Raw genomic sequence first — 15203 nt, 5'->3', positions numbered from 1 at the left:
TTTATTTCTAGGAGAGAGAGACAGCGTGAGCAGGGGAGGGTCAGAGAGAGAGGGAGTCACAGACTGAAACAGGCTCCAGGCTCCGAGCTGGCAGTCAGCACAGAGCCCGACGCGGGGCTCGAACCCACGAACTGCGAGATCATGACCGAAGCGAAAGTCGTAAAGTCGGACGCTTAACCGACTAAGCCACCCAGGCGCCCCTTCCAATTTTTAGTATATGTGCTACTGAAGTGAGCACTGACTATTCAACAAAAGCGTTTAAAGCATTTGATAACATTCAATGCCTATCTGGGATAAGTCCTCTTAGGAAACTAGGAATAGGAGACTACTTCCCTAAATTGCTAACATTATACATAAATTTATGCATTTTTATAAAGCTTAATAAAGTTTTATAGATTCCCTTTCAAGATCAAGAACAAGGAAAAGATTCTTATTCATTGGTACTGTTTAGCATCATATAGCAGTTGTAACCAGAGATACAATAAAGCAAAATACAAGTTAATTCTGTTGTATATTGTTTTTATATAATCAAATTGTCTAAAAATATTGCAGCTATATCTCTTCCATTAAAATCCTTTACTGGAGTGCCTGGGTGGCTCAGTCAGTGGAGCGGCCAATTTCGGTTCGGGTCATGATCTCTCGGTTTGTGAGTTTGAGACCCTCGTCAGGCCCTGTGCTGACAGCTCAGAGCCTGGAGCCTGCTTCACATTCTGTGTCTCCCTCTTTCTCTCTCTGCACCTCCCCTGTTCACACTCCATCTCCCTCCCTCTCTCAAAAATAAATAAACATTTTTTAAAAATTTAAGAATCCTTTCCCCTTTTGGAGCACCTGGGTCACTCATTCAGTTTTACATTGGACTCTTGATTTCGGCTCAAGTCATGATCTCAGTTTGTGAAATCAAGCCCCGTGTCAGACTCTATTCGGACAGTGTGAAGCCTGCTTGGGATTTTCTCTCTGTTTCTCTCTGCTCCTCCTCCACTTGCGCTCTTTCTCTTTCTCTCAAAAATAAATAAAGTTTTTTTAAAAGTCACCTTCCCCTTTTGTTTTGATCATGAAACTGAAGGAAACCAGAATATGTACCCCAAAATATGTCTTTTTGACATAAAAAATATTCTGACATGAAAGCAATTAGGAAGCAGTAAACACAGGAGAAACTCACCCTATCCTCCACCTCTTCTACCTAAAGATATAAATTCTCCTTTTGCTACATGGATTCTTAGCACCCCCTAGAAAGCAAAACTTACTCCATTAGTTTCCTCTCTCGTATTTACCTTCCCACAGAGTGCCAGCTTTGGAAGACTCAAACTACTTTTCTTTCTGTTGTTACTTCTCTCCACAAGTATTGTTCTTTGTTGAAGATGCTAAGTAGGCTGGCTTTCTAAAACCCACTTTGAATTCCTCCTTCATTTTGGTTTCTCCCATGTGATGTGTTAGTAACTTGTTTTTCTCTTATTAATCTCTTTGTTAAAAGCTCAGCAGAAAACCTAAAATGGCTGGAGGTGAAGTTTTGTCTCTCCTTTAAAAGCTAATAAATTTTCTAAGTTTTAATTTTTTTTAATGTTTATTTATTTATTTAGAGAGAGTGTACATGGTGGGGGTGAAGAGAAGCAGAGAGAGAGAGAGAGAGAGAGAAGGAATCCCAAGCAGGTTCCACACTGTCACCACAGAGCCTGACATGGGGCTTGATGTCATGAACCATGAGATCATGACCTGGGCTGAAATCAAGAGTTGGAACTTAATCAACTGAGTCACCCAGGCACTGCCTTTTTTAGTTATTCTTCACCACGTCTGCTCTACAGTTCTGAACAGAGACAGAGAATATGAAAAAAAAATTGTTTTTTCAAATCCCTTTTTCTTAGAGTTGTTATTTAAATCCCAGTTAGTTAAAATACACTGTAACATTAGTTTCGTGTATACAATATAATGACTCTACACTTCCATACCTCACTCAGTGCTCATTCAGCTGTCGATGGACACTTGATCTGTTTCCATAAGCTTACTATTGTAGATAAGGCTGCTATCAACATTGGGGTAGATGTATCCCTTGGAATTTGTATTTTTCTATTTTTTGAGTAAATAGAATTGCTAGTAGTTCAACTGCAGGATCATGAGGTAGTTGATTTTTAACTTTTTGAAGAAGCTCCATACTGTTTTCCACAGTGGCTGCATCAGTGTGCATCCCTACCAACAGTGTAAGAGAGGTCCCCTTTCTCTGCATCCTCCCCAATGCCTGTTGATTCCTGTGTTACTCATTTTAGCACATTGGGTGATATCTCATTGTAGTTTTGGTTTGTATTTCCCTGATGGTCATTGATGTTGAGCATCTTTTCATGTGTCTGTCTGCCATCTGTATGTCTTTGAGAAAATCTCTATTATGTCTTCTGCCCATTTTTATATTAGGTTATTAGATTTTTGGTTTTGAGTTATGGAAGTTCTTTATATATTTTGGAAACTAACCTTTTATCAGATATGCATTTGCAAATTACTTCTCCCATTCCATTGGTTGCCTTTCAGTTTTATTGTTTCCTTCACCGTGCAGAAGCTTTTTATCTTGATGACGTCACAATAGTTTATTTTTGTTTCTGTTTCTCCTTGCCACGGAAGTCATGTCTAGAAAGACGTTGCTTTGGCTGATATCGAAGTTACTGCCTGAGTAACTTCTAGTATTTTTATGATTTTAGGTCTCATATTTAGGTCTTTCATCCATTTTGAATTTATTCTTGTGTATGGTGTAAGAAAAGTGGTTTAGTTTCATTCTTTTGCATGTAGCTGACCAGTTTATCCAACAACAGTTGTTGAAAAAACTGTCTTTTTCCCATTGGATATTCTTTCCCACTTTGGCGAAGATTAATGGACCATATAGTTGTGGGTCTATTTCTGGGTTTTCTATTCTGTTTCATTAATCTATCTGTCGATTTTGTGCCCGTATCATACTGCTTTGATCACTATAGCTTGATGTAATGTAGCTTGATGTCCAGAATTGTGATGCCTCTAGATTTGCTTTTCTTTGTCAGGATTGCTTTGGCTATTTGAGGTCTTTAGTGGTTCCATATAAATTTTAGGATTGTTTGTTCTAGCTCTGTGTAAAATGCTGCTGACAGCATGCCTCCTCTTCTCTGCACAGTTTCTCTTCTTCCGGCTGCACTCTATTCCTGTCCCTCTGACATTTCCAGAAAAGACAGGTGGCTCCAGTTGCTACAAGCCCCACCACAGTTAGGATCACAGGCAGCACTGTCCTCCACACCACTGACAGGAAACCTCTGGACAACTGAGCTAAAACAGAGACTGGGGAGGTGGGAATACCAGGGTGAGAGAGTCCCTGTGTTCTTAGGAACACCATGGGGTTCTTGAGTCGGGGGGCAGGTTCTGGTGAACTAACCTGACATGACCCGGAAAACATATGTGTGTGTTTGTACAGACAGATCTGGACAGACACACAGGAGAGAGATGGTAGACAACTGGCAGAAGGTTAAATACTGGGTAGGTCTGCGTTCTGTGTATCATACCTGCAAATTTTCTGGAAGATTGAGGTTATTTAGAAAGAAATTTTTATATAGAATGAAACTGGAAGCCCCCAAGGTGTCCTTTGGAAGGTGGATGCATAAACAGACTGTAGGGCATCCAGACAACAGAATACTGTTTACTGCTAGTAGAAGGGAGCTATCTGTACAGTCACTGTGGAGAGCACGTTGGACACTCCTCAAACACATAAAAACAGAACTACCACCTGATCCATCAATCCCACTTCTGGGTATGTATCCAAAGAAAATAAAAATATTAACTAATAAAGCTAATGCATCCCTACATTTATGGCAGTATTATTTTACAATAGCCAAGATATGGAAAGAGCCCAAGCATCCACCAATGGATGAATGGATAAAGAAAAGAATATATTTAAACAATGGGATGCTATTCAGCTATAAACAAGAAGGGAATCCAGGCATTTGCAACAATATGGATGCACCTTGAGGGCTTTGCTAATTGAAGTTAGTCGGACAGGGACAAAAATGTAGGATCTCATGGATAAGTAAAATATAAAATGAGACAAAACACCTCCCCAAACCTCCAGAAAACCAGACAGCCCACTTCATAGATGCAGAGAACAGATTGGTGGTTTCCAGAGGTGAGAGATGGGGGATGTAAAGGGTGAAGAGGGTCAAAAGGTACAAATTTCCAGTTATAAAATAAATAAACCCCAGGGAGGTGTCATATAGCATGGAAACTGTAGTTAACTACTGGGTTGTGTATTTGGAAGCTGGGAGAGAGTAGAGCTTACAAGTTCTGATCACAAGGAACTATGTAGGGTATTGGATATTAACAACTTACTGTCTGGGATGCTCAGAGCTCTTGAGGCCTGAATGGAGCAGACCACTCACCGGGAAGTTGGCTCTTGGCCTCCTTCCTCTCTTGGAGGAGGGGGCTGGAGATGGAGCAAAAGAGGCCCCCCACGTCCCTGTCCTGGACGGTCACGTTGGACACCACTGCAAAGAGACCCGTTGTTGGCGACACTGTGAGGTTGGTCATGGAAGATACGGCCTGTCCCCTGAAGTCTCTCCACTCCACCTGGGGCTCTGGGTACCAGCCCTTCGAGGTGCACTCTGCCCTGATACCTTCACCCCGGCCAGCTTGTACTTGCATTCTGGGCTCAGAGCCCAGCCCTATGAGAAGAAACAGCCTTTCCAGCCTCTGCAACCATTACCACTCCTGATGGAAAAGTACAGATCCTGAGAATTTCCAGCAGGTATTGAGGTTTTTCATGGACTACCTACTCTGTGTAATATTTATATGCTATATATGTTACCCTCTACCCAGAAAGCACAGGACAATACAGAAGAGGACCAGGAAGATCAAATACCTTTCCTGTATGGCAAAATCAGTGTCTTTTCCTCTCTATGTCTCTCTCTGTTTCTCTCTGCCTCTGTCTTTCCCTCCCTACCTCGACTCTCCTCTTACTGGGTCAGTGGAGATAACAGAGCAAAATGGACTTAGAAAACAAGCCAGGTGTCCAGAACCTGCCTGTTCTGGTGCATTAGCACATGCTGTGGGACATGCTCAGGCTTGTGCCATCATGGGACGATCTGCAGCTGGGGGAGAAGCTCTAGGGGAGACCAGAAGGTCAGGGGCCCCAGTGGCAACCCTCACCTGCCACCCTCAGCCACAGTGTGGTGTTCTCAGACACCACATCATCTTTGAACTTGCAGTGGAAGGTCCCGTTATCGAACACAGTGATGTTGTGTACGGTCAGTGCGGCTTGGCTGTGGGTCAGCCCAGCAGTCAGAAAGATCGTCCTGCCCTGGTACTGCCTCATCTGCTCTTCAGGCACGTCCCTGCCTCCCTTGTACAGGTGCACAGCTGGGGACTCCTGCTCCCTGTACCACCGCACCTCCATGTCCTCTGCGCTGATATTGAGGGACAGACGGCATTGCAACTCCACACTTTACCCCACCACAGCCAGAACTGGCTGGCCAGGTCCAAGGACATAGAAATGAGCTTTCCCTTATGAGGGCAGAACAAAAAGCATGGGTTAGGCCAGGTGAGAGGAGACAGGGGCCCAGCCGCCTTCCCCAGTGTTCCTCCCCCTCCCCTCCCCACCTGCCAGCCTGCTTAGGGTCCCCAGGGAAGGACTGCTAGGATCCAGCTCAGCCCCCTCCTGCCTTCCTGTCCATGCCATGGTTCCCTCTTAAGACAGGGTGAGGGTGGGTGGAGCTTCCTACTGTTTGCAGAGAGGCTGCAGGACAGGAGCAGCAGGAAGGCAAAGGTGATGCAGCCGCAGGGTGGAAAAATGTCTGGACCCTGTGTGTTTGCCATGCCTGCTAAGGACAGAGAGGCCTGAGCCCTGGTCATTGGAGACAGGGCAGGAGGGAGTTATTTTCTGTGTCTGTCTCTCAGTGTTTGTCTGTTCTCTTGGTTTCTTTCTCTGTCTCTCTTTCACTGTCTCCTTCCTTCCTTCTTTCTTTCTTTTTCTTTCTTTCTTTCTTTCTTTCTTTCTTTCTTTCTTTCTTTCTTTCTTTCTTTCTTTCTCTTTCTTTCTTTCTTTTCTTTCTTTCTCTCTTTCTTTCTTTCTGTTTCTGTCTCTCTGTGTTTCTGTCTCTATCTCTCTTGTAATGTCTTTTACTGGTTCTGGTATCTGGGTAATTCTGGCCTCATAAAATGAATTTGGAAGCTTTTCTTCCTCTTCTACTTTTTAGNACTGCTTATATGCAGACTTTCCTGATTCTTTCTCTTTCTTTCTTTCTTTTCTTTCTTTCTCTCTTTCTTTCTTTCTGTTTCTGTCTCTCTGTGTTTCTGTCTCTATCTCTCTCCATCTCTGCCTCTGTCTCTCTCGGTTTATGTCTCTGTCTCTTCCTCTTTCTGTCTTTGTGTGTGCCTTTGTCTGTCTCCATCTCTCTCCATCTCTGTCTCTATGTGTCTGTCTCTGTCTTTCTCAGTTTCTGTCTCTGTCTCTCTTTCTTATTCTCTGTCTCCTGTCTTGGTGAGAGATGAGTCACCACTAGGAGGCTAAAAGGAGTGAAGGAAACATGGCCAGAGGAGAGAAAGGTCCCTTTTCACTATCTTGGCCCCTCTTACTCGTGCACAAGTTATTCATCCTAGAGATGGAGACATAACAGTGGCCACCTGCTCTCATATCCACCTACTTGTGGATGAGGTTTCTTTTGTGGTCATGTATCCACAGAGTTCCATGGACACAATCCCCTGTGAACTCACCCACTTGTGTAGAAGCGTTCCCTGACCTCTGGCTCTGCTCTGTTGTGGAACACCAGCAAGCTGGGGGAGAAAACCCACACCCTGGTCGGGTGACTCCAAGCCCAGAAGTACCTCTGTCGACCCCCTTACAGTTCCCCCAAGGAAACTTACAGCTGGAGGTGGAGGCACATGAGCCCCAAGGGCTCCTGGGCAGAGATGGCTTGAGGCTAGCATGCTCCTAAGCTTTATTATTTATGGTGAACTCAGCATCCAGAACAAGTGTCTTGAATCATGTACTGGTGTGGGTGATTCAACCCAGCACTGCCTTGCAGGATTGGCATGGGGGTGGGGGTATGCTGGCACATGCTCTCATTATCTTCCATGCTTGCCTTCCTTTGGTGAAGGCCACTGGGGCCTCCTTGTCACTCAAGAATAGGGAATGGGTGAAGAACACAGACATCTGGAGGAGTTCCTTTAAAGTAGAAAGTACTCACCTTGCCAAATAGTGCGACTGTAGAGTTACCCAGGGAGATTATGGTGGCCTTGAGGGGATCAGTTGACTTCTCTGCAAGTTCCAGAAGGCTGTAGAACAAAGTTTGAGGCCATGATAGGAGAGGTGGGCAGCTGAGTTCCCCAGCTTCTGTAGAATCCTATTACTTTCTGTAAAAATGACAACGGCCTTTTTGGCAGTTGCAACAGAAAAAATAAATAAATGAAGGGCTTCTTAAGGTGTGTAGTTGACAGAACTGAATACACTGAGTGTTGAGGAGAAAGGTCGTGGTAGCAGGAGATAAGGGGAGAGAGGAAGACCCAGCAAGGCAGCCTGTGGAGAGATCGTTGTCTGGGCCGGTGACAGGAGACCCTAGGCGGAGACCTGGCTCTTGAGTATGAGGATCAGGCCAAGGTCAGAAGCTGGGGGACTCAGATAAAGTTTTTCCGTTATCAATACACCTCCAGTCCTGGACAGGCTGGGCCTGGTAACTCTGGGAAAGTTTCTCACCATCAGGTTGAAGTTGGCCAAATTCTGGCATTTCCTCCTAAGACTCCTGTGCAGGAATTCGGGCCACCTCCTCCTCCATGTCTGGGGCCATGACAGTCTGTCCTCGTTGGGTACCTGACTTGGGCTGGGCTCAGAACACTCCACCCCATTACCCCTTTTGTGAGTAAGACACTGGACTGAACCCTACCTGTTCTTCCCTCCTGTTGACCCAAAAGTATGCACATTTTCTGGGAGAGTTTGGGAGGGGAAAGACGTTTAAGGAAAGCTCTTGTCCCACTTGGAGGTGGGGTGTTCAATTGAATTCGACAGAATGTTATGGACTGAAGGTTTGGTCCCCTGCCCAAAGTCTGTGCTCACACAGGGGCTGATGCTGCCAACCCAAACCGTCCTCTGCGTTCCCTTGAGGAGAGTGAACTGTTTGGTAATCAAGTGGCTCCCCTCTTATATATAAATATGAAGAGTTAAGTCTGCCACTCTTTTTCATCTCCCCATTCATTGCTTTAAGCAGAAAATGACATTGGCTAAAACCTAGTGCAGGTGTACTTCTGGGTCAGGATGGAGGACTGGGAATGTGACATTAGAGGGAGCATCTAGGGTTTGGCAACGGTGATGGAAGCAGGTGGTGATGCTTGCCTAGGAGAATAAACCCTGAAGGTGGGCTCATGTGAACAAGTGGTCCTTTCTGGTCATGTGCATGGTCCACAGCCTTTTATGAGTGGGAAGAGCAACTGGAGACAGTAACCACCCCTCAGGGGCAGAGATGAACCTCAGATGGGGACCAGCTCCCTGAGTGCAAGGTGGAACGACACAGGAGGCCCCAGACTGTGGGGTCCCACATGGCCTGTCCAGGACCTGTACATGCAGACAGACAGACATCAGATTGAGGGTTGTCAGCAGTGGGGATAAGGGGGAAACATAACCACACATACTCCCCATACTCCCTCCCCTCCAATCCCCTCCTCCACCTTTTCCTTCTCTCTATCCCCCTCTCCCCCTCTCCCTTCCCTGTCCTCATACCCTTATTCTCTCTCTTCCCTTCCCTCTCCACTCTTCCTCTCCCCTCCCCCTCCCCCTCCTAACTCTCCTCCACCTGCACTCTAAGTCTTCCCCCCCTCACTCCTCTCACCACCCCTCTCTTCTCCCTGGCCTCCTCCCTCATTCTCCCTCTCCCCTCCCCTCCTCCTTTCCCCTCCTCTTCTGTGGCTCCCCCACTACATGGCAGAGTTAGAACTCTGCTTCCTTTACAGCCTAGCTGCTCTGCTGATCCTTCTCTGGGCTCCAGGGCATCTGGGCCTGGTGTGGGCTAGGACCTAGGTCTCACTGAGGTGCAGGAGAAACAGGACCCAGAGACAGTTACAGCAGCCTCCCACTGTCTGGTGAAGGGCAAGCTCCTTTACATTGTAAACTGTGGCTTTGTTCCTGTGTCCTGGACAGATGGATCTGCACACAGCCCCTCCCCACTGTCCTTCCCCATGCAGTTCCCAGAGGCAGGAGTGGGCCCAGGCACTGCCAGGGTCAGTCTGTCCTGCTTCTCCATCCATGCTTATTTCCTCCAGAGACACTGCTGTATGAGTAGGTGTAAACTTGTCTGTCCTGGAAGAGCTGAGTTCAGGGTCCTTCTATGTCTCCATCTTAGACTGGCCACTCCTGAGCTGCTTACTTTCTCATCTCCTGATACTGTGTGGATTTCTCCCAATCTGTAGTTTTAATGGTTTATTGTATGTTGACATTTCTGGATTTATCCAGTGTTGGTTCTTTTCCTCGGTGGTCCTGGGCTTTCTCTGCTTTCCCTGCAGCATCAAGGCAGCACATCTGTGCTCCCTGACCAGCCGACACTCCACCTTCCGTCTACGGCTCTCCGCGTGTCAGATATGAAATCAGCAAGGACTGGAAAATAAAAACAAACAAAAATCATCTCAGCTGATAATCAGAGTAAGAGGACAGATACAGATAAATCCAGCTGCAAAGTAAATAGGATGTCTCATGTAGCCCAAGGTCACTCAGCAGCTGTGAAAGGGCCAGAAACAACTGCTGTTTAAAAACTCCTGTTTCATACGAGTGAGACCTCACATGCACTTTCCTACTGTCCATTACCTGGGATGACCTACTGCCCATCTACCCTTGCCTCGCACCGCAGGCCATGTTTCATTAGTCAGTGCTGTTCCCAATCTTGCCTCAGACACAGCGTCTGCCCCAAAGTGCCTTTGCATCCGTGGACCTTCATCAGAATCCTCTATTGGGAGCCTACACCTGACCAGGATGATTCGCTGCCCCCTTTTGCCAGGTGCACACTCACAACTCTCAGGACATCCTCCCACACTGTCCCAGCGGGTAAATCTGCCTGTGGTCCTGGTAGCCCTTCCTGCTTCAGCTTACACGGACCACCCTTAGAATGCCCGTGTGGGTTTTGTCTCATCTTGGCCACCTCATACTGTATATGGAGCTAAGTTTTGGGTATAATTTCAGAGATGGTAGACAGCTTTCCTACTCCACTATTATAGAAAAATCTCAGGACACTATCTAGTTTTTATCTTTTAAGTAAACTGCTTGATACATTTTGTGTTGGGTTTCAGAACAGCTTTGTTGAAACCTATACCACATGTGTGACACACACACACAAGTATTCTGTGAAAGTGTCAACATAATGAACATCCACCATTCACAGATTTTACTTATTTGCCTTTGATTTCTCCCTCCAGTCCCTGCAGCTGATCTCCAGGGCCCACTGACTTGCTTTCTCTCACTATAAATTAGGAAATACAACCTGCCCTAGGATGACAGGAAGCAGACCATGGTTAGTGACTGACTGACCACACTAAGTGGAAATCAAGGTTCATGCACAGGCTGACAAGCACGATGGAGAAAGTCATGGCAACAATATTTTTTTCTCTATCCCTTATCTGATTCCCCAACTTTATTCATACAATTTTTTCCTTTTTTAATAGTTTACTGTCAAGTTGGTTTCCATATAACACCCAGTGATCATCCCAAGTGCCCTCCTCCATGCCTATCACCTCCCTTCTCCTCTCCCCCACCCCCACTCAGCCCTCAGTTTGTTCTCAGCATTCAAGAGTCTCTCATGGTTTCCTCCCTCCCTCTCCCCCACTATTTCCCCACTTCTTCTTCCCCACAGTCCTTCGTTAAGTTCCTCCTAATCCTCCTATATGTGCAAACATATGGTAACTGTCCTTCTCTGCCTGACTTATTTCACTCAGCATAGCACCCTCAATTTCTATCCATGTTACTACAAATGGCCAGATTCATTGTTTCTCATTGCCATGTAGTACTCCATTGTATAGATAAACCACATCTTCTTGATCCACTCGTCCATTGATGGACACTTAGGCTCTTTCCATGTTTTGGCTATTGTTGAGAGTGCTGCTATAAACATTGGGGTACATGTGCTCCTATACATCAGCACTCCTGTATCCATTGGGTAAATTCCTAGCAGTGCTAATGCTGGGTCCTAGGGGAGTTCTATTGTTATTTTCCTGAGGAACCTCCACACTGTTTTCCAGAGGGGTTGCACCAGTTTACATTCTCACCAACAGTGTAGGAGGGTGCCCATTTCTGCACATCCTCGCCAGCATCTAGAGTTCTCTGATTTGCTCATTTTAGCCACTCTGACCAGCGTGAGGTGGTTCTCAGTGTGGTTTTGATTTGTATTTCCCTGATGAGGAGGGACGCTGAGCATCGTTTCATGTGTCTGTTGGCCATCTGGATGTCCTCTTTGGAGAAGTGTCTGTTCATATCTTCTGTCCATTTCTTCACTGGGTTGTTTGTTTTTTGGGTGTGTAGTTTGGTGAGTTCCTTATAGATTTTGAATACTAACCCTTTATCTGATAAGTCATTTGCAACTATCTTTTCCCATTCCATCGGTTGCCTATTAGTTTTATGGATTGTTTCCTTTGCTGTGCAGAAGCTTTTAATCTTGGTGAGGTCCCAATAGTTCATTTTTGGTCTTGATTCCTTTGCTTTGGGGGATGTGTCGAGTAAGATGTTGCTGCGGTGGATGTCAAAGAGGTTGTTTCCTGCTTTCTCCTCTAGGGTTTTGATGGTTTCCTGTCTCACATTCAGGTCCTTTATCCATTTTGAGTTTATTTTTGTGTATGGTGTGAGATTTAGACCAGTTTCATTTTTCTGGATGTTGCTATCCAGTTCTCCCAGGACCATGTGTTAAAGAGGCTGTCTTTTTTCCATTGGATACTCTTTCCTGTTTTGTCAAAGATTAGTTGGCTGTATACTTTTGGGTCCAATTCTGAGTTCTCAATTCTATTCCATTGGTCTATGTGTCTGTTTTTGTGCCAGTACCATACTGTCTTGATGATTACAGCTTTGTAGTAGAGGCTAAAATCTGGGATGGTGATGCCTCCCGTTTTGGTTTTCTTCTTCAATCTTACTTTGGCTATTCAGGGTCTTTTGTGGTTCCATACAAATTTTAGGGTAGTATGTTCTAGTTTATTATAGAAATATTCACTGAATCCCTGGGTCCTCAGGGTCAGACATACAGGTGTCTGTCCCTAGCATATGGCTGATTTCTTTCTTTCTTTCTTTCTTTTTTTTTTTTTTTACAAATAGTTTATTGTCAAATTAGTTTCCACATAACACCCAGTGCTCATCCCCACAAGTGCCCTCCTCCATGCCCATCACCCTCTCCCGCCTACATCCATCAGTCCTCAGTTTTTGTCAGCATTCAAGGGTCTCTCATGGTTTGCCTCTCTCCTTTTCCCCCACCATTTCCCCCTTCTTCTCCCCCTTGTTCCTCTGTTAAGTTCCTCCTATTCCTCCTATACGTGCAAACATATGTTATTTGTCCTTCTCTGCCTGACTTATTTCGCTCAGCATAACACCCTCAAGGTCCATTCATGTTGCTACACATGGCCAGATTTCATTGTTTCTCATTGCCATGTAGTATTCCATGGTATAGATAAACCACATCTTCTGATTTCTAATGGTGGGTAAGGATGAGGGACCAGCAGTGACTGTGGGAGATGGCATGTGTGAGGAGGCCACACATGGAATCAGACCTTGGCCCAGGAGGCCAGCTCTCCCCAGACAGCACCATGTGAAGGAGGGCTCTAAGGAACAGAGAAATTGTGATCAGTCCCTTTAACTCCATATCTTCTCCCAGATTCCTCAATGAGAGATGGCCAGGGCACAGGCCAGCAGTTGGAGGACATCCTGATCATGGCTGGAGTGGAGCAGTGGGCCTGGGGGATTACATCAGAGAAAGAGACAGGTAGAAGGTAGGGACAGGGAGTTTGAGAGACAAAAAGGAAAGGGAAGAGAAGGGACTTGCCATCACCTACATTCCTGTGTGAACAAATGGGATTCTTGTCTCCAAGGGTGGGGAAGAGGGCTGGCAAAAAATACAGAGTGACATTCTCAGCACAAGTGCCCAGTATATCTGCCTTTCTCTCTCTCTTTTTTTTAATGTTTTATTTATTTCTAGGAGAGAGAGAGAGACAGCGTGAGCAGGGGAGGGTCAGAGAGAGAGGGAGTCACAGACTGAAACAGGTTCCAGGCTCTGAGCTAGCTTTCAGCACAGAGCCCGACGCGGGGCTCGAACCCATGAACCGCGAGATCATGACCTAAGCGAAAGTCGGACGCTTAACCGACTAAGCCACCCAGGCGCCCCTGTCTTTCTCTTAAATACCTAACACAGGAGGTCTGTGCTTTCTGTCATAATTAGAACTGCAGCTCATGCCATATAGTGAAAACCAATCCAGTTATGAAGCCCTCATCATTAAAGTATGCAATAAAATTGGGTGGACAGAGTGATACAATAGAGGATAAAGCCCAAAGGTAGACCAAATGCAACACGTATGGGAATATAGACTATTGGAAAAGGAGGTACCCAATGCAGGCATTCAGACACCTGGACAATACTTGGAAAAGTGTAAAGTGTAAAAAAAGTGAAAGTGTAAAAAAGAAAATATTAGTCCTTAACTCAAAAGAAACATTAACGTTAGACAGAAAGGGATTGTGATGCTAGGTTTATAGAGAAATCCATTGATTTCATGCTGCTATACCCATGAAATCAAGTCTCATCAAATTATGCCCTTTTGCTTGAGTCTGTTGTTTTATATAAACTAAGCCTCATTAAACGTAGTTTCAAAACATAAAATATTAGAAGAAAATGTGGGAAAATTCGCTTCTAATCCTGAAGTGCATGGGAGATAGGAGTCTGTCTGACCATGTCTAAAATATCCAAAAAGTTAAGATATTAAAAAAATTAATAATAGCAAAGTAGGAGAACCCTGAGCTCACCCTGTCCCATGTTTTCTACTACATAACTTCCATATCCAAGTCCATAAACCAGAGAGCGACCCAAAGACTGGCAGAAGGGGAAGAACAGTGGGGGAGAGGGAGGGAGGCAAACCATGAGAGACTCTTAAATACTGAGAACAAACTGAGGACTGATGGGTAGGGGGGTGAGGAGGGAGATGGGCATGGAGGAGGACACTTGTGGGGATGAGCACTGGGTGTTATATGGAATCCAACTTGACAATAAACTATGAAAGAAAACAAAACAAAACAAAACAAAAGACTGGCAGAACAAACTCCACAATTCAATATAGAGAAGCTGCATCTGAAAGGTTAGGGAGGTCAGAAAGGTAGAGGGCACCTGCCTGCAGAGAAGGCAGAGAAAGGAGCCCTCACCCCAGGGAGCTCACACAGGGAAGACTAATCCCTATAACATTTGGCTTTAGAAAAAAGAAGGGCTGAATTCCTTGAATTTGGATCCTGGAGCTTAGGAGGTCAGCTGACTCATCACTGGGTGATCCAGGAGGGTGAGTGATGTAGCCATGTCTCTGCCTGTGTGGAGAGGCAATGTAAACATGGCAGTTTACACAATGCCGGAGGCATCAGGAGACTGATGTGTTCATGCTGATTTTTGAATGTGTTGGGGGACTTCCTCAACAATGAAGGAGCTCACAGTCACATTTTCTCCCCCACCACACCCAGAATAAGCACAGAAGCACCTACCAGGGAGTGGGGCTGCACAGACACTTGATGCCTAACCTGCTAGCTGTGTGCCAGTCCCAAGAGTCCACTGGGGGACTCACCCATGCCAAGCCTGCTGGCCTCAGCACTGGGCTCAGGGACACATTTGTAAAAAACCACGTGGGCACCCTGTTCGGCCAGCTGCATGCATAGCTTCCACAGCACACTGTGCACATCTGCATCACATCCAGCTGTGCATCCCCAGCCACTGATGCACTCTGCATAGCACCAAGCCACTGGCTGCCCTGGTGCATAGCCCTCAGCCACCAAAGGACATTAGGAAATCTGGCATAGGACTCATAACCTTGTACAATTTTGCTAACACTCCAGCCCTGCTTCCAAGTTACCCAGTGGGTATATTACCCCAAAGCTGGCCTGCCTGGGCCCCACTAACATTGCTGACAGCAAACACAGCCCACAATGGGCACAGAATCACTGCAGACACCTGTACTGAAAGGAAAAGAAACCCAGACACAACAGAAGGGAGTCGGCAATACCCATAGGATATTGT

At 45.7% G+C, this 15203-nt stretch overlaps 1 protein-coding gene across 1 annotated transcript; it reads right to left on the bottom strand.

Annotated features, from left to right (window-relative positions):
- Window positions 1-2526: 2526 nt before the first annotated feature.
- On the bottom strand, window positions 2527-8563 carry LOC120227127 (butyrophilin-like protein 10). The gene is made up of 4 exons (XM_039225289.1): window positions 7179-8563; window positions 5125-5496; window positions 4377-4697; window positions 2527-3285 (listed from the first exon to the last, which is right to left on the bottom strand). Exons 2-4 carry the CDS (start codon window positions 5387-5389, stop codon window positions 3074-3076), a joined length of 798 nt encoding a protein of 265 aa, XP_039081220.1. The 5' UTR covers window positions 5390-5496; window positions 7179-8563; the 3' UTR covers window positions 2527-3073.
- Between the last annotated feature and the right edge of the window lie 6640 nt (window positions 8564-15203).

This window comes from Hyaena hyaena, unplaced genomic scaffold, assembly GCF_003009895.1.
Source record: "Hyaena hyaena isolate Hyena2069 unplaced genomic scaffold, ASM300989v1 scaffold_2066, whole genome shotgun sequence".
Lineage (NCBI taxonomy): Eukaryota > Metazoa > Chordata > Mammalia > Carnivora > Hyaenidae > Hyaena > Hyaena hyaena.
The sequence above is the reverse complement of the archived record's forward strand: the minus strand, read 5'-3'. Positions and strand labels throughout refer to the sequence as shown.